Here is a 26,683-nt window from a genome sequence, read left to right on the forward strand (position 1 = left end):
ATTAAACAATTTCATTAACGTTTTATACTAAACAAACAGTACAGACATCTTATGATTTATTACTCGTCCAGTGGTTCATTCAATACAAATATATGCCAAACATTCTGAATCATGTAAAATAATTCGTGTTTTAAACTGCAACGTTTCCATACTTTACTTCCAGAGTGTCAGATATACATTGTTTTGGTTGGAATGATCAAAGAGATACGTCACGTGCTTCCCTGCTCGGACAAATCGCCTCGAGTTCGGTCATTTTCGGATGCGGAGCCGCGCGCACAGTTTACAAAAAAATGCCGTGCACACCTCCACGCGAAATGGGGTCTCGCGCACCCAACGCGCACGCGTTGAAGTCATGTTTGCCGCGCGCACCACGCGCCGTTGCGGACGCGGCGAGTATAACATAGCATAGGCTGGTTATACTCGCGCTTTGGTCCGCAACGCAAGCCTCCGCGGATCGCGCGCGCGTCTCACCAAACGGACGAGGCGTTTATAGTTAACGCGCTCGCCGTTGCACTATTTTTTTAACCACCAGGCGGCGACGCGAGCAATAAAGTCAAAAACAAACACAAAGAAGAGGATAGAAGAAGTCGTCCGCTGGAACAACCCTACTGCTTTTAACATTAGAGTTTGATATATATAAATATGAGAACATGAATAAAACAACAATCTTTTAAATATGTCTTTATTAAACATTATCATTTCATTAACGTTTTTACTAAACAAACAGTACAGACATCTTAAGGTTTATATTTTATTCCTCATCCAGTGGTTCATTCAATACAAATATAAGCCAAACATTCTGATTCATGTAAAATAATTCGTGTTTTAAACTGCAAAGTTTCCATACTTTACTTCCAGAGTGTCAGATAAATATATACATTGTTTTGCTTGGATTTATCAAAGAGATACGTCACAGGCTTGCCTGCTCGGACAGAATCGCCTCGAGTTCGGTCATTTTCGGATGCGGAGCCGCGCGGAAAGTTACAAAAAATGCCGTGCACAGCGCCACGCGAAATGGGGTCTCGCGCACCCAACGCGCGCGACCGCCCACTCCGCGTTGACGTCATTTTTGCCGCGCGCACCAACGCGCTCTTGCGGACGCGGCGACTATAAACTAGGCTGTTCGGCTGGAATATAACATATTTTAACGCGCAATAAAACTCAGGACGCATATCAGGCAAATTATCATAATAATCGGGGCTTGCCCTGCTAGCCCACCTCTAGCGCCGGCCCATGGTTTAAAGAGTAAGCAGATCTTGTCACAACAGGCAGACCATTCCACAGATGTGGATCAGATCAACAGAATGTGCGCGTGATCTTTTCCCTTTTTGGAATGACACAACGTCGCTTTGTTGGCATAGTGCAGAAGGCACATCTGTATTAGCGAGTGAAGGTAAGAGTGCTGACACAATGATGGAGTTAAAGGAGAAGATTTTTGAATTTGATGCGAGCTACTATTTCAAATAATTCAGAAAATAGTATATAGTAGAATAGTAGAAATACTTGTACATATAGTAAACATAGCGATTCATGATTTCTATTGAAATCAAGTAAACCTCGGTTTTAAAGGTTTTGTTAAACGTGCCTCTGTCAATATTTGACGTTGTTAGCCTGAAAATCCCCATCTGCTCCTTTCTGGATTACAGTACCGTTATCATGATGTGTGTCAAATGAGAGCTCTTTAACATCTTCACTCAGTCATTTTTTTCACGTGGATTTCTTACAGAATTTTACAGAATTATAAAGAAAATGTTGCTGTTTTTTATCTTCTCGTTAAGTTTAAATGGTAAGTTTGTTTAAACGTTTTCTTGTTTGTTTAAACGTTTTCTCTTACTTTTGCTTTCACTTTGCATTATCTTGCATGACAGTGATAGAAAGCAACTTTCAAGTTTAATGTAACAAATCCTTACATGTGTTTATAATCAGAAAATCATTTATTAAACCTATAAACTTGATAAAACGTGGTATTTGCTCAAGATACCCGAATCTATGAATGATAGCAACCATTAAATCTGGGTGTGTCTCTAGCAGGCCAGCTGACAGTCTTGCCTGGGCCCGGGACAAGATAATCTTAGAGGGCCCCCCACCCCTTACTTTTTACTGGTAACAAGACATTTGGCATTATCAGATTCAGGACCCACGAATATTGCATATTATACATTGTATAAAACATTTAGTTAAAGGTGCAGTGTGTAATTTTTAGAAGGATCTCTTGACAGAAATGCAAAATAATATACAAAACTATATTATCAGGGGTGTATAAAGACCTTTTTATAATGAACCGTTATGTTTTTATTACATTAGAATGAGAAGTTTTTATCTACATACACAGAGGGTCCCCTTACGTGGAGGTCGCCATTTTGTGTCGCTTTGTTTCTACAGAAACCTTTAACGGACAAACTTTTTTTACTAAGTTGTCTCTGACGATGACATGTTTTACCGGTGGTGGCTACTGTAGCTTCTCTATGCGTTTCAAAAGCGAGGGGTGAGTGGATTGAGCCGTTGGTTGCAATTTGCAACCTCACCACTAGATGCTTCTAAAATCTACACACTGCACCTTTAAATGTAGTACACTGAAAAAAAATATTCATTGAATTTAATCAATTTTTTAAGATAAGCGGTTGCAATCAATTTATTTAAGCTACATTTAAACAAAAAAGATTAGTAAAGTAAAATAAAATATAAAACTTTTGTTTAAATGTAGCTTAAATAAATTGATTGCAACCACTTACCTTAAAAAACTGATTAAATTCAATGAATATTTTTTTTCAGTGTACTGACACTGTATACTGACACAAAATATCATAATCACGTATGAATTATGAACAGACTATTGGAAATATCAGTAAAACAACTTCAGCTAATATTATGCCGTGTTTGGACTAAAAATTGAATAAATATTACTCCCCTCTTTAGAAATTTGAAGTAAACATATAAACTCAATCAAAATTTCTCCAAACATGCACGCCTTTGAACCAAAAGCCCAGAGGGATATTATTTTGTAAAGAGCTTTCATGATGAGCATGCATTGCATTTTTCTCAATGAATGCGACTGAGGGTAGAGCCCTGCATTTCAGCCCAAGCCCGACCCGACCTTTTTACATCCCTCAGGTCGGGTTTCGGCCAATTTTAACCTCACAGCTGATACGCGGGCGGACCTCGAGCTTATTTAGGCTTCTCCGTCTTTTTATATTTTTCAATTTAATTAAAATAACATTTTGACAGACGATAATTGCAAAACAAACGTAGTAAGACTTTTAACCTATAGCACGAGTCCGCTATAAGCACAGCCAGCCACACATTTACAATGCAGCTGTTGCGTATTTAACAGCAGTACCGCAGCGCACCGGGAAAAAATATTAATGGAGGACTAAAACCTTGGATACTGCGCATAATCTATGCAAACAGCATCCAATACATAATCTATATATGCATAGCGAAGTTGTAAGCAGGTTGCATGTTTATTCGGTTTCATGTTTATTTCGTTTCGTTTTGTAGCTATAGCCCTTTTCATTTTTATATTTCTGCCCCCGTTGCAGCTGCGAGCAGCAGAGCAACCTGCCTCCGCTTTTAAAAAATAGTGTGTGTAGATAATAAACGTTTAAACTAACACTGTGATATGCTGGAAATATATATTTTATGTAGTTGTTATTAATGACAAGTGAAGTGTTGATTTGAGAGTTCAATTCATCAAACATGTCGTCAACTTGCTGTCGGCTGCTAACCGCTTGTTGGAACAAACAAAAATACTCTAAAATGTAAATAAAAAAAAGAAATATAACTATTTTGCCATTTAAAACAAATCTGAACTGCTTTAATTGCTGCAAGAGTAGTACAGCTGTATAAGGAATCTGTGCAAGGAGTTATTTTTTGCTATTTCTGCGGATTTCTTTTGCAAAATCTATGCGGAATTTTGCAGAATAATTAAACATGTTTTAAGCACATTAAGCACATTCATTTGAGAGAATGTGCGCTGTGAATATTACAAAACAATAAAATATTTTATAATTACATTTTATTAAAGGATTACCCTGAATTAAACTGGACCAACATGAACCAACAGATAATGAACAATGTGCTGTCACGACCATAGAGTTTTATATAAAATACATATATTACTGTCTACAGTGTAACAGTAAAAAGAAAAGGCTTCTCATTATGAATGTAGCCTATATCAAGATAATTTCATCTGTTTAACAATTTATATTTATCTTGTAAACGGATTTGAAATAATAAATAATTGTCGCGTCACTTAGCAATAGAGATCTCGTCTCATTATCTTCTCCGCGGTAAGTTTTATTTCAAATTCAAGTTTTACACATGAAATATTAAATAGTTTGTGCTTTCTCTCATAAAAACCTCACAGAAAACAGCACAGACTTCTAAACACACGCGATGCAGTGACTATATCTGCGGTCACAGATTCCTAATGGGGAGAATTAGGAATTCTATTTTCCTCTATAAGGCCTATATTTTCTTCTTTTCTTTTATTTTCTGAGCACCGGACTTGTGCTGAGTCTGACCGGACATTTTGAGCGTACTGAACTTCAAATCAAATGAATAAAATATTTTCTTTATTTTTAACAATAATTCCATAGGTTCCAGTTCTGGGCCCCCCTCTGGGCCCACCCCCACCCTGGGCCCGGGACAACAGACCCGTTTGTCCCCCCCTGTCGGCGGGCGTGGTCTCTAGTGTAAGTTTAGTACACACTAAGAAAGTAGGCTATGTGTTCAATTTTTACAAATTTTTTGTGTTATGCTATTTAACATATTATGTGTAATTTTGTGTTCAAATAATACACAGGTTGTGTTAAGTAGCACAAAACGTGTTGTTCCAATAAAAACACAGATGTGTGTATTCTGGGACAAAGCATTTAGTGTGTTGTGCCCTAACTAACACTGATTGTGTTGTTTTAACACATCTGTTCTAAGAGTGTAGTACAATAGCATTAATGAAGTTTTATCATATAAAATGCTATCCTTTAAAAGTTGTTTTGTTGAAAGAAAAAATGCTAAATTTTATTGTTGTTGGTAATACTTTGGCGTTTTAACCACCTGTTGCATAAAGATATAGTTTATTGATATATTTTTGCATTTTAAAATGATTTTTCTAGTACTTTACTATACTGGAATATAGATTTTTTTTTAATTTACACTTGTGTACCCACAATCCGTTTAACATTATAAACTGAAGGTAGAACTGTGGTAAACTCACTGTAAGGCTGAGTATCTGTCTTTGTTTTTCAGCTGTGTTTGGTGAGGAAGTTTCAGTGCTGGAGGGAAATGTAGTCTCATTTAAAACTGGAGTTACTGACATACGTAAACTTTATCTGATCTGGTTGTACAGAGATGGTATTATAGCTAAAATGAATGAAGGAAATATTAATTTGTATGATACTGATGATGGGATATTTGAAGACAGACTTCAGTTGGACAATCAGACTGGATCTCTCACTATCAGCGATATCAGAACCAAACATGCTGGACCTTATCAACTAAAAATAATCACAAATGAAACCTTCATCAAAACATTCAGTCTTACTGTACAGGGTGAGTAACTAAGATAACTAGCAATTTTCTTATTTGCACTCCCTGTTTTTAATATTTTTGTGTCATAAAATAAATCTGACAAACATCTGCGTATTTTTTTCCAGATGTGTTTTTTGCTGGAGTAGAAAACAAAAGAGAAGGAGATTCGGTCACATTGAACACTGGAGTGACTGAAATAAAGAAACACAATCTAATGATGTGGATGTTTGGACCTTCAAATCCAGACGTTCGTCTAGTTGAAATCATCATAAATCATAACATCTCATATGATTTTGATGAGAGATACAGAGACAGACTTCATGTGGATCATCAGACCGGATCTCTCACCATCAAAGATCTCAAAACTACAAACACAGGAGTTTATCAACTACAGATCTCCAACATCAAAGAGACTATATACAAGAGATACAATGTGTTTGTGGGTAAGATCAAATCTTTAAATTTTCTTTTTAAGTTTAAGTTATTTATAACATTTTTGATTTTATATGGCAAATACACTAAGACTAACTGTTGTGCATTAATGTTTGTCTCTCTATAGCCGCTGCAGAACCAGAACTGTCTACATCATATACAGGACTGATATGTGCTGCTGTCCTGTTGCCTATACTGGGAGCTATAATACTGGTTGTGGCTATTGGATATAGGAGGAAATACTCTCATCTCAAAGGTAACTGGTGTAATCTACCGATGATTGAGTTTTTGTACTGTACTGTACTGTACTGTACTGTAGAGGAAGTGTTCTTTTAGATTGATGTACATGATTGTCTAATTCAAAGGGTAATTTCCTGAAGGGTGTTAATTTTAAGGAAACAATTTAGCAACATAAAAGTATTTCAGTCTTGTGAGATTCATATGATATTTCTAAAACTGTTCTTGAATGTTTTCTGTTTGTCTGAGACAGATAAAATGAAGACTGTGTCAGTGATGGAGGGAAATTCTGCCATATTGAAAACTGGGATCACTGAAATACAAGACCATCATAAAATAATCTGGCGGTTCGGAGCAAAAGGCCCCATCATCGCTCAGGTTCATAAAAAGACCTATAATGTCCCATATACTGATGATGAGAGATTTAGAAACAAACTTCATCTGGATAAGAGGACCGGAGATCTCACCATCAATGATGTCAGAATCAGGATCTCTGGAGATTATCATCGAGAGATCACCAGAAGAAACAAAATCACTAAATCAAAGAGATTCAGAGTTGTTGTCCGAGGTGAGAAAATCAATTACTTTAATGCTATAATGATTTTAGGAGTGTTTTAGAGTGTGTCCACACGGAGACGTGTTCAGCTGTAAATGTATAGATTTATTTTTATTGAATTGGCATTTCATCCAGACGGATCTGTCGTTTTTAAACTGGGTCCAAGAGTGGATAAATCTGAAACAGACACCCTTTTGGCCTCGTGTGTACAGCCAATCCATATATTTCTCTAACAGATTACAGAAAGATGTGTAAGTTTGCTTATCATCCGCTATTTCTCCCTGGGGAAACCATTTTCTGATCTGATCATGAACTTGCGCATGACGCGTTCTGTTCTATGAAGATTCCTGATCTCTCCATTATTCCAGTTTACAGACATTTCTTGTCGTGAATGGTAATCTGTATTTAAAACCCATATCAAAGAGCTGAAAGGTACCTTGTTCGCGATGACATGCGTCCTCACTATAAAACGTGACATTGTTTTTGCCATTTGTTCACACCTTACACATTTCTTGGGAGGACTCTTGTGACTCTGATGCTGTAGTTTCTACGCAGCTTGATTTCTGGACAAAATGATTTCTCAAACAAATCATCCTGATCTTCTCCAAAATTGTTCTGATCATCTTTAGAGGGTCAAAATGACATGTAATAACTGTAACTGTCAATCTGCATCTTTTTAGGACGCGTAGAAGAAAATATATTCATGTTCATCTTGTTCAAAATAAACTCATCGGCAAGTACGGCTGCGTGCGATAAAGTATTAACCTTCGCTCATTAAGATACATTACTATGCGTTCGGCTAAACATCCCTTAAAGAGCATTTATTTCATTGCTTGTAAAATCTCTTTAAAACCACTGGTTGGATTGCTGAAGGCTACAGGTTGCTGGTCAAGACAATGATATCTCAAGAAATGTAGGTTTGTTTATTGAATAAGAAATGTGTGGTTCTGAAACAGATTAGCCTAATAAAGTACAAACATGAATATGTAAATATTACAACGGTTAAATAATCAACTAGTAAACAGATTAATAATGAATAACAACTAATACACTACAACTCTGCATTTGAAGAGTTTGGTTCCAAAACGCAATAAATCCATTTTGACAAATTTTGGTAAAAACGTGTTTTCTATACCAAGAAAGTGACAAGATGAAAACAACTATTTTCTGTTACAAACTTTCACACAGCATCTTTAGGTTATAAAAACATAAAAAATTCAAATCCATAAGTTGATTTTCAAAGATTTATTATAAAAACGGATTATTTTTTCCACAAAATGCAATAAATCCATGACAAGTTTTTATTCAAAATGCTATAAATCTATTGAATCAATAGCCTATATAAATGTGCATTCATCTTTGCCATGTTATATTCATTTAGTTGACTAGTTGTACACACTAATTAAAAATATAAACATTAATGTTATTAATCAAAACACTTACTTTGTCATATGAAGAACCCTGTCATTGCGGTTACTTGACGTCTTCGCTTAACGTCTTTCACAGCGATCGACTGTAAAATGTTTTTGGTCCTGCTCGATTTTCGTTGACTTTGAGTAAAATTAGGTAAAGTTTTTCATAAGATCCTCTGGGGTCAATGTGTTAGCATGAGAAGCTTGATGCTGTCAGGAGAACAAGCACCCGTCTCCCGAGTGCCTCTCAGGGAAAATGTTAGATGCTGATGGCTTACGTTTCTTTCCCATCACAGAAAACCATCACAGGTTTAGAGATGCAATTAAAGTATTATTTTGTTTTGTTTGTTGATCACGTAGTACAAAGTAGATGAGGAAAACTAGGACTCCGTGTACTACGCGCGTCCGCCATTGTTTGTTTACATTGCGTGAACGGTGGGCTGTAATATCAGAAATGGAGTTATTGCGTTCTGTAAAATAGTGGGAGTGGCGTTTGTCGCATTTTGGGAAAAAAGGGAGAAAAGATGACAGAATAACACGGCGGATATTGGATTTTGCGTAAAATTAAGAATTTACTTTTAACTACTGACCTGATATAATACTGATTTTGGCAGTAACTCATTTTTTTCAAAAATGGCGTTTATTGCGTTTTGGAACCAAACTCTTCATTTATACTATAATTATAACTACTTATATTATAAACTTAAACACAAACACATAGAAAGTGTGTTATTTATGTGCATGCACAGTTCACGTGCTCGTCTCTGCCGTGCACGTGCAATGGCGCTGCTATTATGCAAAACTTAGAGCGCATGTGCGTTGTTAACATGTAAAGAAGCATTTATGATTTTAAATGAATAAATATAAACATATACACATAACAAGAATGCTAAACGGATAAAGTAATAGTTGATTGGATATCATCGAATCATATTATCATCGAATAATAGTTGGAGTGTAAACATCTGCATGTTATCACACCAATCATAACTATAATATGTAAACATCCTATAAAGTTACTTATATACATATATCTAATTACTTACATCGTGATGCACGCACACGTATACATAATCAATAAACACTTCAATAATTTGGCACTTAATCCACCTGTTTCGGTCTATAAACTATCTACAACGTGCAGCCAACTCCGCTATACGGTTCTCTCTCCCGCTCCGTAACCTAGCAACCCCAGTGCGAACTTTTGGAACAGTCCATTTCTGATGAAACGATAGGGGTGTTTGGGAAAGTCCATATATTTAGCATTTAGTTTCTACAGCCGCCCCCAAATTCACCTTGTGAATTTGATTTATAAAAGTGGCTCATCTTTCTATTAGTCCAGGATGGGAGTTAATCATGGAGAGGGGGCAGACATACTAACTTGGCTACAGGTCGGGTGTAAGTTTTGTCTTTCACCTGTATCTCTGCCGATCTAATTCTCTTATCAGTTCCAGGATGTACCTGAACAACCTTTCCCACCGGCCACAAAGCACGTGGCAATTGCTGGTCTATGATCATAACGGTATCTCCAATCTGCAGATCAGTTCCTCCTGTTTTCCATTTCTGCCTAATCTGAAGGTTTGGTAGGTAGTGACGAATAAAGTGTCTCCAAAAGTGATCAGCGAGGAGCTGACTATGCTTCCATCTTCTACGGCTCAAGAGTTCAGAATCATGGTATGTGACTTGAGGTAATGAGGCATCCCGCCGCCCCATCAACAAGAGGTTTGGAGTTACTTGGTCTGGATCCGCAATGTCAGAAGAGGTGTAGGCAATGGGTTTGGAGTTGAGAATACCTTCTATTTCTATAAGGACTGTTCTCAGTACTTCTTCACTGACCGTCTGGGCACCAAGTGTGACTTGAAGCGCTGCCTTTAGAGAACGTATTTCTCTCTCCCAGCATCCTCCGAAGTGAGGTGCACTGGGTGGGTTAAAGAGAAATCTTATCTGCTGGCTGGCGAGGTGAGCTTGTAACTCAGGATGAAGAGCCATAAACGATTCTCTTAGTTCTCTTTCTCCTCCTCTGAAATTGGTACCCTGGTCTGCCAAAAGCTCAAAGGGTTTGCCGCGTCTGGCTATGAATCTCCGTAGGGCCATCAAGAAGGAATCTGTGTCCATACTGGTAAGTATATCAATATGGACTGCCCGTGAGGTCATGCATTTAAAAATGATTCCCCATCTCTTTTCATTCCTACGTCCCACTTTTATAGTGTAAGGTCCGAAACAGTCTACACCCGTGGAATAAAATACTGGTTGATGGATCCTTAATCTGGCCTGAGGAAGATCTGCCATTTTGGGAGGGTGTGGTTGTCCCCGCCATCTTTGACACTCTGTGCATTGCCGTTGATGACTTTTGACTGCTGCTCGTCCCCGTAACACCCAGTACTTTCTTCGAAGCTCAGCAAACACCCTGTCTGGCCCTGGGTGATGCAATTGATTGTCATATTCTTTGATTATTAGTTTGGTAATTGGGTGGCGTGAGTCAAGGACGATAGGATGAATGGCATCTTCTTCCAGTGGGCTGTATTGACGGAGGCGGCCACCAACACGTATAAGTTCTATGACATCATCGAATTCAGGAGCTAAGCATAACAATCGACTATGTTTTGGCAAGGGTTTGTTTGCTCTTAAGCATGACAGTTCCTCTGCGAAGGAGTCAGTTTGAATCTTACGAAGAGCTGCCAGCTCTGCTCCTTTATAGTCATCTGCTGTTGGTGTATTGTCATGTTGAATATAGGCTTTCAGCAAATCTGTATAGGTTGAGTACTGCTGCAGGTCTGGGGTAGGCACAGTGGAAGTTGTTAAACCACAAAAGGCTGACTTTCTCAGTTCGTTGTCATGATTAGTGGTGGTTAGCGGCAGCATCTCGGGCCAGCTATGAGATGTTTGGCTAAGAAATTTGGGACCACTGTACCATCTGCTTTCACGGCCTATGTCACGGATAGATCTACCTTTTGTGATGTCATCTGCAGGGTTCTCCTGTGAAGGCACATACCTCCAGGTATCAGACTCCGTGAGCTCCTGTATTTCAGCCACTCTGGTGCCTACAAACACTTTGAATCTGCAAGATTGTGACAGAAGCCAGTTAAGCACAGTTGTGGAATCAGACCACAGAGTAATGCTTTGGATAGGCAAAGTTAGCTCTGTTCTCAAAACTTTTGCAAGCTGTGCGCCAGTCAGAGCTGCGCATAGCTCCAAGCGAGGAATGGTTTGCTGTTTCCTAGGAGCTACACGGGATCGGGCGGTGACAAAGGCTACTTCCACTCTACCCTGGTCTTCCGTCCGCAGGTATGCTACGGAGCCGTAAGCTTGCTCTGAAGCATCACAGAAAATATGAATCTGCCTTACACTAGTATGATGATCGAGCTCTTTGCTACAGTAACACCTCGGCCAGTTGATGTTCTGTAATTCGTCCAGCTCATTCACCCAGGCTTTCCATGAGCTTAACAGTTCCTCAGGCAATCTAGGGTCATCCCACTCTCTTTTCTTGTCCCATAATCTTTGCACAATTACTTTGGCTCGTGTAGTAAATGGCACAATGTAGCCAATGGGGTCATACTGGCTGGCTAGAACATGGTAGATGCTCCGCATTGTAGGTGGGGAGTGGTCAAGGTTGCGAGGTTTATATGACAAGGTGTCTGATAAACAGTGCCAGTGCAAACCAAGAGTTGACTCCTGTGCATTCTGATGACCTTCACTAAGCCACTGAATGCTGCTTTGGGATTGAACGTCAGTTGGTAAGTGACTGATGACTGATGGATCATTGCTCGCCCACTGCCTTAAATCAAAGCCTCCCGAGCTTAAGAGGCTGCGGAGTCTGTCTACTAGGTCTTTGGCCATTTCACTGGAGGTGAAGCTTTGAAGGCAGTTGTCAACATAAAAAGATTTCTCCACGGAAACCTGTGTGTCTATGGACTCACTGTGATCCTGAACATGCTTCTGTAAAGCAAATGTAACACAGCAGGGACTGCATGTAGTTCCAAAGGGAAGCACTTGCCATTCATATACCTCTGGCGGTTTATCTTTCTGTAAATCTCTCCATAGGAATCGCAGCAGCGGCTTGTCTTCGGGCAGAAGGCGCACCTGATGGAACATACCACGAATGTCGCTGCTAACTGCAATGGAATGTTCTCTGAAACGTAGTAGAACTGCCAGGAGAGAAGGACTGAGTGTTGGACCAGGTAGCAAGAACTCATTTAAGTTTTGGCCTTTGTATGTGAATGAACAGTTGAATACGACCCTGTTCTTTCCATTATGCTCTACCATATGGTGTGGTATGTACCAAGTTTCCTTGGACTGTTTCACCTGTTCAGGGTTGAGTTTCATGATGTAGCCAGCTTTCTGTAACCTGACTATCTCTTCCTGGTATGCTGCTGCTTGATCAGGTTTTCTTTCCAACCGATTTTCAATTCCCCGTAATTGTGGCAGTACAGCTTCTTTGGGTGCATGAAGGAATGGCATGTTCTTAACACGTAGCAGAGGGGTTGCATATCGCTGGACTCCATCAACGTCTACTCTCACTGTTTTGTCTTGGAGTAGCTGTATGGACTCCTGGTCTTGTCGTGACCTTGTTAGTACTTTCTCACTCTGAAATGGGAGGATGTCCATTTTCCACAGTTTCTCCACATCAGCATACAGGCTGTCAATGGGTCGCAGGCTAGTGAAGAGACAATGCTGTGGGGAAAATCTGGTTGTTATATCTTGTGCTGGACCCTGTAATGTCCATCCCAAGCGTGTTCTCACAGCAGCAGGGCCACCCGGTGGGCCTAGTCTGACTGCCCACTGAGCAAAGCGTCTTAAAAAGACGTCATTTCGACGTCCCATGAGGAGCCAGAATGAAAGTTTTTATGACGTCTTTTTATGACCTGTTCTGAACATCCAAGATTGATGTCAAGGGGACCTCCAAGCAAAGTAAAACTATTTAAAACGTGGCCTTTTTAAACATTATATGTGTATATATTATCTTTATATATGAATAAATGTTAAAAAAATTTGCTTATAGATAATTCCCAAATATACCAGTTCCACCTTAACTGTCTGCGTCTGCAATCTTGCTCTCTCTCTCTCTCTCTCTCTCTCTCTCTCTCTCTCTCTCTCTCTTGCGCTCTCTAAATTTCTTACTCTCTCTCTCTCTCTCTCTCTCTCTCTCTCTCTCTCTCTATCGTTCAATAATTGAAGTGAAGTGACGTGAACTTCACTCTCCCTCCCACACTTGATCTCGCTGGATAATTGTTACGTACATTCTCTAAAACAATGTCATCACCATTACAAAAAGTTTTTTAACAAAGCATTGTTTTGAAGTAGGACCATACTGACTAAACAAACCAAATTCACTCTATTTTTTGTCATTTCTACCTGCTCGTTTTTGAGAATTTACAAGATTCTGATGTTTTATTTAACATGTTTTGTCACCATCATGGTGATCAGTGTTTCCTTTAGTTGGGTAGTTTGACTCTTTGTTTTTATATTGTTGTGTGTGTGCTTGATGGTGTTTTGTAAAACACATTATTATTGCACCAAGTGGTTGTTATCAATGCAACTTACTTGTGGCTTCACATTAATTACATTGATGGTCAGAAGTGATGGTATGACATAACATAACTGAACTAACAACACAGACAAGGCATCATAAATTTTGTTTAAAATTAAACTTCTATCTCAGTTTTGTTTGGAGCTGCAGTGCATACTGCTGCCTACTGTAACTGAAAATGAAACCTCGTGGCTGTAATGAAAAATCTAAAGTCTAGATTTTTTTGACACAGATGCAGACATCAAGAATCAGCTCATGAATCACAATGATGGTGAGTTTTCTAAATGTTGCAATGCATTGCACCAGCGTATTATAAAACTCATGAGTCCAGAGAGTGTCACCACTGTTGTGATTCATGGGCTGATTCTTGATGTCTGCATATGTGACAATGAAATCTGGACTTTTAATTGTATATAAGCGCTTCCCAGTGGTGGTATGAACCTAAATAATAAGTTGGATGTGACACCTCAAATCAACTGAGAAATTGAGACAATACTACATGGATTACAAAATGAATTTACAGACTTTACATATGTGGTATTACTATTGGTAAACTTTCAGTGAAGTTGTAAGATCCACATGTGAGTTTTGTTTATAACAAATTTTCTTTGCAGCAAATAACATGCTTTAGCAAACACTCCTACAAAGACCAAACACTACTATGAAAAGTCAAAGAGTCAAACTACCCAACTAAAGGAATCAATGATCGTCATTATGGTGACAAAACATTTTCAATAAAACGTCAGCATATACATCTCTGTTAATTAAAGAGAGAGAGAGAGAGAGAGAGAGAGAGAGAGAGAGAGAGAGAGAGAGAGAGAGAGAGAGCATTTAAGGTGGAACTTTATCTATGAGCAGTGCTATGTTTTTGAACACTCATTCATATATAAAGATTACATTATTTTATCAGCTTAACAAAATTTTTCTACAAAAATACACGTGATGTTTATGTTTTTTGACTCAGAACTCATAGACCACATTTGTATAAAATGTTTTTGTATTGATTTCCCGAACCCCTTTTGGACGTCTACCTGACGTCCAAGAGGGGTCATAGTCAGACGTCCAGATACTGTACCAGATCTGCACGTTGTATAGACATACAGATAAGGGCCTGGACCAACCGACCTAATATAGACATGATCTGCACGTCGGGGAGACGTCTCATGTTTGGTGGGTGGTTCTATGGGTGTTATGAGGTGAGGGCAGTCAGAACCAATAAGAATCCCAGGTTTCACATTGTGAAAATGCTGAAGCGGCAGACCTGCAAGGTGTTTGTATCTTTTCTGAAGTACCTTGACTGGGTGGGTGTGCTCTGCTAGTCCCAGGCTGTCAGCTGTAAAGGCACTCCGAATCCTGAAAACCTTACGAGGGTTATCCATTGAAGACACTGTGAATGTTACAGCCGCCCCATGAATGGTCTGTGTCTCTTGCCTGACTGTGCGAAGGGCTAAGTCCTCTGGCTGTCCCTTCAGTTTTAGCTTCTGTACTGCATCATTGAGGATAATGGTTCGCTCTGACCCATCATCAAGTACAGCATAAGCCTCCATAGCTTTGTTGCCATTTCTGAGCAAAACTTTGGTCACTTTTAACAGAATCTTGTTGTCACAGGTGGGACGATCAACATATAATACTGCACTGGTCGGAACAGATTCTTCTGTTTCTCTACCTTTCTCATTTACATCATGTAGTGCAACCAAGTGCTTTCTGTTACAGGTTTGACAGAGAACTTTCAGAGTGCAGTAAGCTGCTTGGTGACCGCGTCCACAGCGCCAGCATCTATTCTGGGTCCTAATCCATGTCACTTTCTGTTCTTTGCTGAGTAACTTAAAGCTCTCACAGTTATTCAGGTAATGTCTGTTGTTATCACAGTATGCACAGTAAGCATTCACCCATTCTCTCTTAGCAGCAGTTGGTCTCTGTTGATCAGCTGGTGATACTAAAGCAGCCTTTGGTTTCTCTGTTCCAAGGAAAATGGCAGTGGGTTTGCGGTTTTGCTTATACTCTTTCCTCATCTCCTTTCTCTGAACCGATGACACTTGTTTGAGTTGCGGGCTGTAATCAGTGTGGTCTTCCTGAACCTGAAGCTCGTACTCAAGCCATTCGGCGAAGTCCAGTAATGTAGGAATGGTAACTCCCAGAGGATGTATGTACCTCTTAAAACTGGACCTGAGGTCATGTGGTAGTTTGCTCATAAGTCTGGAAACATGTGATCCACACTCCAGCTCAGTCATTCCATTCTGGCCAAGTTGTTCCAGCATACTAACTAATGAGCGTACATGGAGTCCAAACAGCCGAAAAGCTTTCACATCACCGCTACGAATGTTTGGTCCATCCATCAGATCTGCGATGCGTTGTAAGGCTAACTGGTGGGGTTGACCGTACATTTTGTTTAGTGCTCTCATGGTATTAGTAAAGGGAAACCTTGAATTACTGTATGAATCTGACACAAGAAGTGCCTCCTCCAGCTTCAGGTGGTCAGTAAGTATCTGAAATTTAAAATGCTCGGTTGCATCCTCAGGCAGAATGTTCTCAAGGGCTATTCTGAGTCTAGAGAATTGTCTAGGATCAGCAGATGTTAGAAAGGGTATGGTTGGAGCAGGACCCTTGTATGTTTTCTCCTGTGTAAATGAAGGCTGGCTGACATCTTGAGTCTTATTTGGATGAGCAGGTGGCATTTGCTCATGTACTGGAGTCTCAAACTTTGACTGATGAGATGAGATGTGCTGAGAAGATGGGGGATATCTGGGTTGAAACGGACTGCTGTGTCGTACTCGTGATTGTACTCTTTCGTGAGCAAAGGAAGAAATGTCTAAATTCCTGAAGTCCTCAGTTAAGTCAGTGTACTCGTCCTTTTGAACTGGGTGCAGTGCTCTCATGGAAGCAGGTGGTGGCGCTCTTGTCCGTGGAGCTGGCACTGGATGATATGAGTATGAGGTCTCTGGACTAGCCACTGGAACAAAGGATGCGGGTGGTGGTATTACTGACTGAGCTCTCTGTTCTGCTTTCAGGCTTTGTAGCTCCTGATGTAACATGGCATTCTGCATTCGCATCTCCTGTAATGCCGACATAATCAATGGCAGCTGACTAGTTTGACGACGTAAATCAGCGCTATCATTCTGCACTGTACGTAACATAGCTTTAAGCTCGACATCTTCTCCTTGTTCATCAGACGCATACCACTCATCTTCTAATTTCCATTTCTCATACTCTGCCACCTGACTAATAGGCGAAGTCGATCTGGAATTATCTGCATTGCTTGGGGGCTGTACTCTGCTTCGCCCTGTCATAGGGAGTGACTGTAGATGCTGTAATGGATCACCAAGCTCGTAATCTACCAAATGAGCTGGGGGTTTAACTTGTCGTCGTGGACGTACAACAGGTGCTTCTTTCCTTGGTTGAGACATCTCTGTAGCCAGTCAGCATCCGGCTCGAAGGACCATGTAAAATCTCTTTAAAACCACTGGTTGGATTGCTGAAGGCTACAGGTTGCTGGTCAAGACAATGATATCTCAAGAAATGTAGGTTTGTTTATTGAATAAGAAATGTGTGGTTCTGAAACAGATTAATAAAGTACAAACATGAATATGTAAATATTACAACGGTTAAATAATCAACTAGTAAACAGATTAATAATGAATAACAACTAATACACTACAACTCTGCATTTATACTATAATTATAACTACTTATATTATAAACTTAAACACAAACACATAGAAAGTGTGTTATTTATGTGCATGCACAGTTCACGTGCTCGTCTCTGCCGTGCACGTGCAATGGCGCTGCTATTATGCAAAACTTAGAGCGCATGTGCGTTGTTAACATGTAAAGAAGCATTTATGATTTTAAATGAATAAATATAAACATATACACATAACAAGAATGCTAAACGGATAAAGTAATAGTTGATTGGATATCATCGAATCATATTATCATCGAATAATAGTTGGAGTGTAAACATCTGCATGTTATCACACCAATCATAACTATAATATGTAAACATCCTATAAAGTTACTTATATACATATATCTAATTACTTACATCGTGATGCACGCACACGTATACATAATCAATAAACACTTCAATAATTTGGCACTTAATCCACCTGTTTCGGTCTATAAACTATCTACAACGTGCAGCCAACTCCGCTATACGGTTCTCTCTCCCGCTCCGTAACCTAGCAACCCCAGTGCGAACTTTTGGAACAGTCCATTTCTGATGAAACGATAGGGGTGTTTGGGAAAGTCCATATATTTAGCATTTAGTTTCTACATTGCTAAACAACGTTATTTTGTGTATTTGGTATAATACAATGTGTTTGCGTAGTTATGGTTCAGAAAACACATTATTTTCCACATAATGTAAATTTTTGTAGCGCCAGATATCCTTGTCTTCCTCAAACGCTTTGATTTTGTTCAAAACTCATCGATTTAAAAAGCTCTGTGTCCCTGATTGGCCATCTGTACGTTGTGATTTACCTGAATACCTCTGATGTCAGCCGAAATGTGACTCTCCAGTCCTTACCATGTTTGAAAGATTCGGTCACAGTGCTTACGGGAGTATACTTACATAATGCCATCCGGACATGTAGTCTTTCTCCTTCTTTGAATCAACAGAACAGTATCAAACGGTGGTATGTCGGCCTTAGCTTCTGCTTCCACTTTAGCATTAGCTCCACCACTCATTTGCTTTATTAAGAGACTGTTTACTTACATTTATCTGAAAATGGTCCAGTATCTGCAACAAATCCTGCTCTCTGCAATTCAATCTGTTCTACAGATGATTAACCACGCAATCCTAAACACTACTAAACCAGATGAGAAACTCCTGTGCTGCCAAATACTTCAACTAAGGCATTGTTCTTTGCCACACAAGCACACAATTACGACAACTAACATAAATGTTGAATTATTTTGATAAAGATCCCGGACGAGCCCCCATTAAATGTTACAACCTTTTTAAATGTTGTAGGAGTAATATTTATGGTTGTGGTATTTTTTGTATTTGTGAAGACAGCAAAAGAAGGATGCAGGGACACAAAATTACAATGACTACACAAGTAAGAAAATGTGACAAATAGAGAATCCAAAAGATATACATAAATATAAATCAGAGAGAAGATGAGACACTAGTGATTCCAAAAAATAATAAAGAAACATAACAAAACCAATATTTACTGTTTTAAACCTGACCTAACTAAGAAAAATAAAACAAGAAAAGCAAGTCTTTAGCACCGGGGTTGGTATACTGTACTTCCCTACTTTAATCTATTAAAGAAAAAAAAACATACAGGGGGTGGCGTTCGCCTCTTACCTAATGTATTTAAATATCAAGTTACCTAAATGTGGCACGATGGAAGTCTCATTGGCCCCCCAGTGTGCCCCCCCACCCTTCAAATTGTCTGTCAATCAAGCATTCAAATCAAATCTTTTTTTCTGGCTGGCATTTTGAATTCCACAATTCTTCTGAACGACAGGAACTGCAGTTATCTAATGAAAAAAGCACATGCATTCTTTTTCAATTTACGTTAGCAAGTTGTTGCAGCGCTAGACTTTGGTATCTTCTTTAGTGTTAGGACAAGGTTCGATGTTTGCTGCGACCAAGATAGCTAAACAATCAGGGTTTTCCTGCGTTCAGACTTATTTTTTTTGATCTATACTTAATGTGACACTATACTGTATGATTGCAGCGGATTAATACGCACATTTAAATAGGGGAAGTTTATCATTTGCACATGTTTCAAAGGCTTATTAAGGCAAATGTTAACATTCAAGTGATTTTAAAGTTAACCACAAAAAGGTGCTAAAGTAAGCAACTTTCTGTACGCACGCACATGCAGTTAAATGTCCGGTCCAGCTCCAATCGCACGTGATCATTCCCTGTGTCCTTCAAAGATCAGAACTCTTGATGTGTAGACTATAGAGAGAGTTGCACTACTGTGGCTCATACTGTAGTCCATCAAAATACACTTGGCCAATAGAGCAATGAAAAGCAACATAGCGTTTTTATGTGGAGCGATGTTTATGCTGCGCCGTTTGGGATTCGCCCTCATCTGTGTGTGTGCGCGCGAGTTTAAGGGCTCTCAATAGTGCACACACGGAGAGACGCCTTTCAAAAAGCACGCAAACATAAAATCTTTCTGTACTTGACAGGGCACATACAAACAAAATGATCTCCACGATATTCTTTTTCTTATAAAAACATTTATTTATCTTAAGTTTATGTATATATTAGGCAGAATCCAGTCATGCTTCTCTTAAAAAGACAGTAACCGCAAACCTAAATGTGAAAAGTTTATACAAATTGTATTTGACAGGTTTAATTTGAAGCAGTGAATAAATGCAATTGATTGATAATAAGGTATCTCTGTATTAAATAATGCAGAAATGTAAAGTTCTACATATAAACACAAAATATAAGATTGGTCCCTCTGTATTAGTTGTGGCCCCTCTTGTGCCCCCAAGTTGAAAAAATCCTTGAATCGCCCCTGGTGATTGGCTTATATTTACACCAATGATTTTAAACTTCAGACAATTCCCCCCTCATGAGAAGGCAAACACTTATCAATTACGCTCAGTCAGAGGATGGTATTACAAAGCTGAGTGCTGCTGTTATATATTTGACGCATGTTAAGATCTCTTCATATGTCAATATTTCTTTATTTTTGTCTTTCTTTGTGATATAAAGTGGACACAATAAAGGTTACAGAGGGAGAGTCTGTCGACCTACAGACGGGCATTTCTGAACTACAGGATGATGATCAGATACAGTGGAGATCTGAAGCTAAAGATGCCATCATAGCTGTAAGAAATGGAAAGACTGATAAAAACATGACGTTGAACCATCAGACTGGATCTCTTACCATCAAAAACATTGAAAACTCCCACTCTGGAGTTTATGAACTACAAATTAAAAACAAAAATACAACTTCATATAAGAAATTCAATGTTCTTGTCTGGTGTGAGTATCTCAAATCTTTTATAAGTCATATTAATATTAATACAACATGTTTACCTGTTTTCTTTACTAATGTTCTTCTGTATTCATACACATGCAGTAAATACATTAAAACATACAGCGGGTGATTCTGTCACTTTACACACTCAAGTCTCAGAACTGAATGAAGACCATCAGATACTGTGGACGTTTGGAGATAAAAACACTCGTATAGCTGAAATCAACCGAGCCAGCGGTGAGACTCAGACGTATGTATATGATGGTAATGATGAGAGATTCAGAGATAGACTGACACTGAATGAACAGAATGGAGGTCTGACCATCAGAAACATCAGCAGAGGACATTCAGATGTTTATAAACTCCAGATCAACAGCAAATCAGAGAGCACATGCAAGAGTTTCATACTTGCAATAAATGGTGAGTCACATGAATCCATAGCCTCTTTCACACAGTAATTCTGGTAAATTACCATGAATTTACCAGAATGAATTTACCAGTAAATACAAAAATGTGCTGTTCACACATGCAGTGACGTTCCGTTTTTTTACCAGTAAGACATCATTCACACATCAGTATCAAAATACCGGTAAACTCGGAGAGAAAGCGGAAGTTACCTGTGGCGCGCGGCCGGCGAGCTCCGTCCGTGTCGTATTTGTAAACGGCGGGTTATGACTTAATATCCACGGTCCGTATTTTGTTGTTTTCACATCTGTGGAGTACATATAGGATCTGTGGCAAACGGTCGCAAAGTTGCTCGTGACCAAACAACATTGCGTTAGGCGGCGTCAAACGGAACCTGCGCGTTTGCACATTAGGCTTCACTGATGGTGTGCTAAGGACGTCGGCAATTTGGCAATTAGATGGTAAGCTGTTTTAAACAACTTTGGTGAAGAAATGTGGATGTTAACTTCAGGTGTGCTCGACTTTTAAGCAACATGTGTGTGGAAACGTCCGTAAACAGTCTGGGGGAAACCGCGTCACCTGCATAAAAAACTTTCTGATTGGCCCGCCCGATCTGTCAGCGCGGTCTGACGTCATCTAAATGCCGGTAATGCTATATTTTTCGTTCACACACAGCGCTTACCGGCAAATTACCGTTAATCTTACAACCTGTCTTACTGGTAAATTGGGAGCACTGATTTACCGGAAAGGTTCTGTTCACACATGACATGTTAACTGCAATTTACCAGTAAATTACCAGTAAAGACTGTATGTGTGAAAGGGACTCATGACTATTGAAGTTGATCATTTTCATCGTCTTAATGTTCACGTTTATCTGTATTTTTATTTGTCTTGCTGGGATGAAATAAAGAGAAACTGGAGTCAGTGATGGAGGGAGAATCTGTCACACTACACACTGATCTTACTGACAAACAGAATGATGATGTGATGATACAGTGGATGTTTGGACCTGAAGAAAGTCTCATAGCTAAAGCTGATTTAAACAAGAAGATGCTTTATGGTGGTGCTGATGAAAGATTCAAAGACAAACTCGATCTGGATCAGACTGGATCTCTCACCATCACAGGCATTACCAGTAAACTCACAGGACTTTATAAATTACAGATCATCAGCAACAAAGAAACCAAATACAAGAGATACAGAGTTTCTCTCCGTGGTGAGATATTAAAATCTTTCACAATAACTCAAAAATAAACAACAAAAACATGCTTTATATTTATAAAAAAAGTTATATAAAAAGATGAAGGCTGTGATTTTTATTTTGTTTTCTCACAGGTCGAGAAAGAGACGGAACGGCAGGTCATATAGAGATGGTGTCAGAGGTGATTCCTTTACTTCCCATACGAACCTCACAACAGCAGCTGTAGTATGTTGTCTATTTATACCAACACTATATGCACAGTTATAATACAACAGAGCAGCTGTCAGTGTAAAGCAGGGGTGGGCATTCATGCAAAGTTTAGCTCCAACCATAATCACACCCACATGAATGCCATTTCCAAGTCACCCAGCAGCCTTTGATTAGATTTTTCAGGTTTGTTTGATTAGGGTTGGAGCTAAACTTTGCAGGACAGTGACCCTTCATGTCTGTATGGAACAAGACTCACTCACAGCTTTGACCAAAATGATTTAACAGGCTTATGTTTTGCAATAAACCTCAGTCTCTGTGTTGTGCATTGTAGGCATTTTTGATGCTGCCCACAAGCTGTCTTGCAGTGTTGCCAGGTCCATTTGGTTAAACACTTAACCGTTTGTGGCTTTTGGCTCATCAAGCAATCAAGTTTTTTGTGTTAATAAAGTGAGAAACTGTCAGTGCCAATATTTTGATCTTTGAGGTAAAGCATTTGGATTTATTTTGGTTTTTATATTGGATTTTTCTTGTTCGCTGTTTTTAGTGCAAGATCTGGCAACACTAGTCAGCAAACGCCACGTCATTTTCTGAACCGCACATACAGAAGACTTTTTCCCCTTCTAGGCATTTATTTTTTTTTAGAAGAGAGACCTTTCATGTCTATGGTGCACGTTAAAACACTTTATTAACTACTAGTTGTTCAGTTTGGTTCAATTCGGTTGTCACTACCTGCATTTTGCGGGAGTTAATTCGGTTGTAGAATGCAGTTGTCAGTCCTGTAAATGACTGAACTTTGTGTGTACAGAACTGGATTAAGCATTAAAAGGTGAAGTGCAACCAAATTAATATGCAGTGTGTACGGGCACAATGTGATGCTGAACTCATGAGAGAAGAAGAAACAGAAACATTTAACACTTTCATTCATTTGCCAGTATAATCAAAGCATTACATTCATGTTATATGAATGATAAAAAGTTGTGCAATACAATTTTGCATGAATATGATACACCAGTCCTCCCCGTTTACTTAATACGGTGCATCTGTCGTTTTATGTTTGGTTTCCTAATTTTTTGTACCATTCTCTCTTGGGTTTGGGATTTACTTTAGGCAATTTAATAAATAGGTTTCTTCTATTTATTTGTAAGGTATTTTCCATTATCGCTATCGGCAAAATCATCATACTGGTCATCTAGTTAGCAGTGTTAAATCGTTATCGTTTTAAATGATAATCATCTGAGGGACATTGTGTAAACATATACAGTAAATGTATTACTTTCTTACATAAGGAGTGATCTGATGTTAAAACAGTGAAAGCTCAAACTTTGAAAAGTCTCCTGTTAAAAAGGGGAACTCGTGCCAAAACAAGAACTTATATCAGCAGGAAACAAATGTGACATATATATATATTACTTTTTTACTTATCGGATATATGCTTTTTAGGGTTAGTTTCTTTAAAAATGTATTGCAAAATGATGGTGTTTCCGATATATAGGCGGTGTATGTAAATTTTAGCAACATCTAGAGGTAAGATTGTGAATAGCAACAGCTCACCTCTCAATTTTAAAATGCATACGGCACACAATGCTAACTATATCTGTATTTTGTTTTGTGAACATAATTTTCATATTGAAAGTCACATGTATCTAACATTATTTAAATGAACTAACTAATTGTTTGTGAAAAGGGACTTTTGTACTCATATTTTTATATTGTTGACATTTTGCACATTTACACATATTAAACCACTATAAAATATATACAGTTTGCATGTATTTGTACCCACAGTAAAGTGATATGTGTTAATAATAGAGGTGCTGTTCTCAGGTCAGTGTCTATATGTCAAATGCATGTTTTTATAATAAATGAATTAATCCAGACAAAATGAGGATGCTGGTTTATTGAATTAAATCGATGTGTTGTCACATGAGTATAGCTATATGAAAAAGTTATCAGTGTGTTTTCAATGTTTACACTAGATGGAGCTGCTGAACTATAAAAAAATCCACTGACTGCCTTATCTACTACAACACCTTAATATGTGAATAAAGGTATGAATACCGAAATAGTATAAATAAAAGCTAACGTGTCAAAATATAGGCTTTGTTGAAGACCGCATCAAGGGGGCAAAGGAGGCGCTGATGAGCACACTTCAAAGCGTAAAAATGACAGATGGGAAAGCCTACGGACTCGTAGACTAAGCGATCATGCGCAATTTAAGGCCACAAGATCTGAAAGTCCACAAGAAGTGCGCCATTTGGGACAGGGCCTAAGAATGTTGGATAGAGCGCGAGACTGTGGATACGAGCTGGGGCGTGTGATAATGACGCTACAAATGAGTGACTGTTGGCCATAAAACGTGAAATCTTGTCTCTTTGAATTTTAAATCATTCTGCATTTATATACATTGCTCAATTAAAACCTCAACATGATGTGAACACAACTCTCTAATAAAAAATTTACTTTTTATAAAAAGTGGGTGGGACATGTCCTCCGAGTCCCCCGCGTAATACACGCCGCTGCAGTAGTTACACACAGGGTCGGACAGATACTTTTGTGAAGAGTTTGGATGAGTTTTGATTAACCCAGATAGAATGTACATACAGGCCACATGTGGAAGTTAGCTGTCACATCTAGCCAAGATATGGCATAGCTGAAAATATAAATCCAAACTATCACCAACTTTGTTTTGCTATAACTTAAAAAATGGGAAGAATGTTCTCTTGGTTCACATCTCAGATAATAATAAACACAGGAACTCCAACTGTTTATGACTAGAGTGGAAAATCTTAGCTTGTGGTTAATATTTGGATTAAAATCGAATGTGGCAGATGTCTGTTAACTTACAAACGGCAAGTTTCACTTCTCACTTCACAAGCTTTTAAACTTTCGAGCTTATTTGTTTTTTTATTATTTCATTAAGATATCATATTCACAAAAATTAAGTTTTCTTGTATTTACCTCAGCTGTAACAACAGTTTGCATTTTGAGATGCAGATTTCGTTTGGCTAAGGGTGGGTGGACTGATCGTAAAGTAGGCTACAGATATTTTCTCATATAAAAAATATTGATACTAAGGTGTTTGTCAAGGCTTTTTTAGCATGAAACTTAAGGTTTAAAATAAAGTTAAAAACAAAACTGTCTTCCTCCCCGCGCTGCTGTTGTCTAAATTGTGTAGCTCTTTCAAAAATATATATCTCAATCAATAATATAAGGATGGTTAGATGATGTACAAACAATATCCTCCTCTAAAGAACAGTATTAAATAATTAAAAAAAAATGCAAATAACCCTCTGTCTGACAATGAAACCCACATATGTGGGAACATTGCACTTCTTTCACATTCAAGACGATCTAGAAACAAATCTTAAATGTTCATTTATTGCAGAGATGTGTGTATTACTTGTGTATGAATATGATGCATGTGAAGCTCTCCCTTTAACGTAATAATTGTAATAGATGGGTCGGACATGTTTCTTCTGTGCTGTCTGGACTGCGATATTAAAAAGCACTTAGTTTGCAGAACTTCGACCTAGGGGGATTTCACAGGAGTGATAATGTTACTGTGCGCTGAGGTGGAAGTGTTGCAAACTACTGTAAGTGCTCTTCCGCCATACAATCTAGATCTCATTTTTTATTCGCTTAAACATCCCCACGTTTTATTTTGTGCCACCATGCTTACTCGTGTAACTAACAGTCTTTAAATAGGGAAAACATGGAAGTGTTTGGTGGCTTCTAAATTCATCCCTGTTTGGATCCTAAGGAATGAATGGGGCTAGGCTAAATGCTAACACATTTACGACGTGCCGTACAAAGATTAAGTGCACGCATTGATAAAGATAGGGATTTATTAATTAGCCTAAGTTGAGATAAGAATATAGTTAATAATTTGAAAAACAGTGGTGTTTTCCTTTAAAGGCTAGGAGCAGAGAAGCTTATTTTTTCAAATAATTTAGAACATAGAAAATAGTAAAATATAGTAGGATATAGTATATACTTGTACAGTAAACACAGCGATTCTATTGAAATCACAAGTAAACCTCAGTCAACATGAGATTTCTAATTGGTGTCAGTTGGTTTTAGTTTTGTCAAAACCGCCTCAGGCTTTTTGCTATTATTAGCCTGCCAGATTTTCTGTGCTCCATTTCCTGGATTACAGTAACTTTATAATGTCGCGTGTCAAATGAGAGCTCTTTAATATGTTCACTCAGTCATTTTCTC

General features: G+C 38.6%; 3 protein-coding genes across 4 annotated transcripts; 1 reads left to right on the forward strand and 2 right to left on the reverse strand.

The window, feature by feature from the left end:
• The first annotated feature begins 1,132 nt into the window (after nt 1-1,132).
• LOC129454081 (uncharacterized) lies at nt 1,133-24,336 on the forward strand. Of its 2 annotated transcripts, none has more exons than XM_073866027.1 (10): nt 1,133-1,393; nt 1,727-1,786; nt 5,248-5,550; nt 5,655-5,972; nt 6,089-6,217; nt 6,452-6,766; nt 20,382-20,654; nt 20,752-21,069; nt 21,965-22,270; nt 22,390-24,336. In XM_073866027.1, the coding sequence occupies exons 1-10, from the start codon at nt 1,285-1,287 to the stop codon at nt 22,479-22,481; spliced, it is 2,223 nt and encodes a 740-aa protein (XP_073722128.1). In that variant the 5' UTR covers nt 1,133-1,284; the 3' UTR covers nt 22,482-24,336. The 2 variants fall into 2 exon arrangements, with proteins under 2 accessions (XP_073722128.1, XP_073722129.1); XM_073866028.1 differs by having other exon boundaries at nt 1,274-1,393; nt 1,737-1,786.
• Nucleotides 7,589-12,987, reverse strand: LOC129453840 (uncharacterized). The gene is made up of 2 exons (XM_073865954.1): nt 9,213-12,987; nt 7,589-7,701 (listed from the first exon to the last, which is right to left on the reverse strand). Exon 1 carries the CDS (start codon nt 12,985-12,987, stop codon nt 9,517-9,519), a length of 3,471 nt encoding a protein of 1,156 aa, XP_073722055.1. The 3' UTR covers nt 7,589-7,701; nt 9,213-9,516.
• On the reverse strand, nt 13,358-17,960 carry LOC141363319 (uncharacterized). The gene is made up of 3 exons (XM_073865955.1): nt 17,736-17,960; nt 14,725-17,245; nt 13,358-13,408 (listed from the first exon to the last, which is right to left on the reverse strand). Exons 2-3 carry the CDS (start codon nt 17,095-17,097, stop codon nt 13,358-13,360), a joined length of 2,424 nt encoding a protein of 807 aa, XP_073722056.1. The 5' UTR covers nt 17,098-17,245; nt 17,736-17,960.
• Nucleotides 24,337-26,683: the final 2,347 nt, after the last annotated feature.

The sequence above is a fragment of the Misgurnus anguillicaudatus genome, unplaced genomic scaffold (assembly GCF_027580225.2).
Source record: "Misgurnus anguillicaudatus unplaced genomic scaffold, ASM2758022v2 HiC_scaffold_34, whole genome shotgun sequence".
NCBI lineage: Eukaryota > Metazoa > Chordata > Actinopteri > Cypriniformes > Cobitidae > Misgurnus > Misgurnus anguillicaudatus.

Coding starts and splice junctions, on each gene's coding strand:
- LOC129454081 (XM_073866027.1), top strand. CDS start 1,285: ATGTGGATCAGATCAACAGAATGTGCGCGTGATCTTTTCCCTTTTTGG. Junction 5,551..5,654: donor ATTCAGTCTTACTGTACAGG/GTGAGTAACTAA, acceptor ATTTTTTTCCAG/ATGTGTTTTTTGCTGGAGTA. Junction 22,271..22,389: donor ATACAGAGTTTCTCTCCGTG/GTGAGATATTAA, acceptor GTTTTCTCACAG/GTCGAGAAAGAGACGGAACG.
- LOC129453840 (XM_073865954.1), bottom strand. CDS start 12,987: ATGGGACGTCGAAATGACGTCTTTTTAAGACGCTTTGCTCAGTGGGCA.
- LOC141363319 (XM_073865955.1), bottom strand. CDS start 17,097: ATGTCTCAACCAAGGAAAGAAGCACCTGTTGTACGTCCACGACGACAA. Junction 13,409..14,724: donor TGACCCCTCTTGGACGTCAG/GTAGACGTCCAA, acceptor ACATTGTTTTAG/AGAATGTACGTAACAATTAT.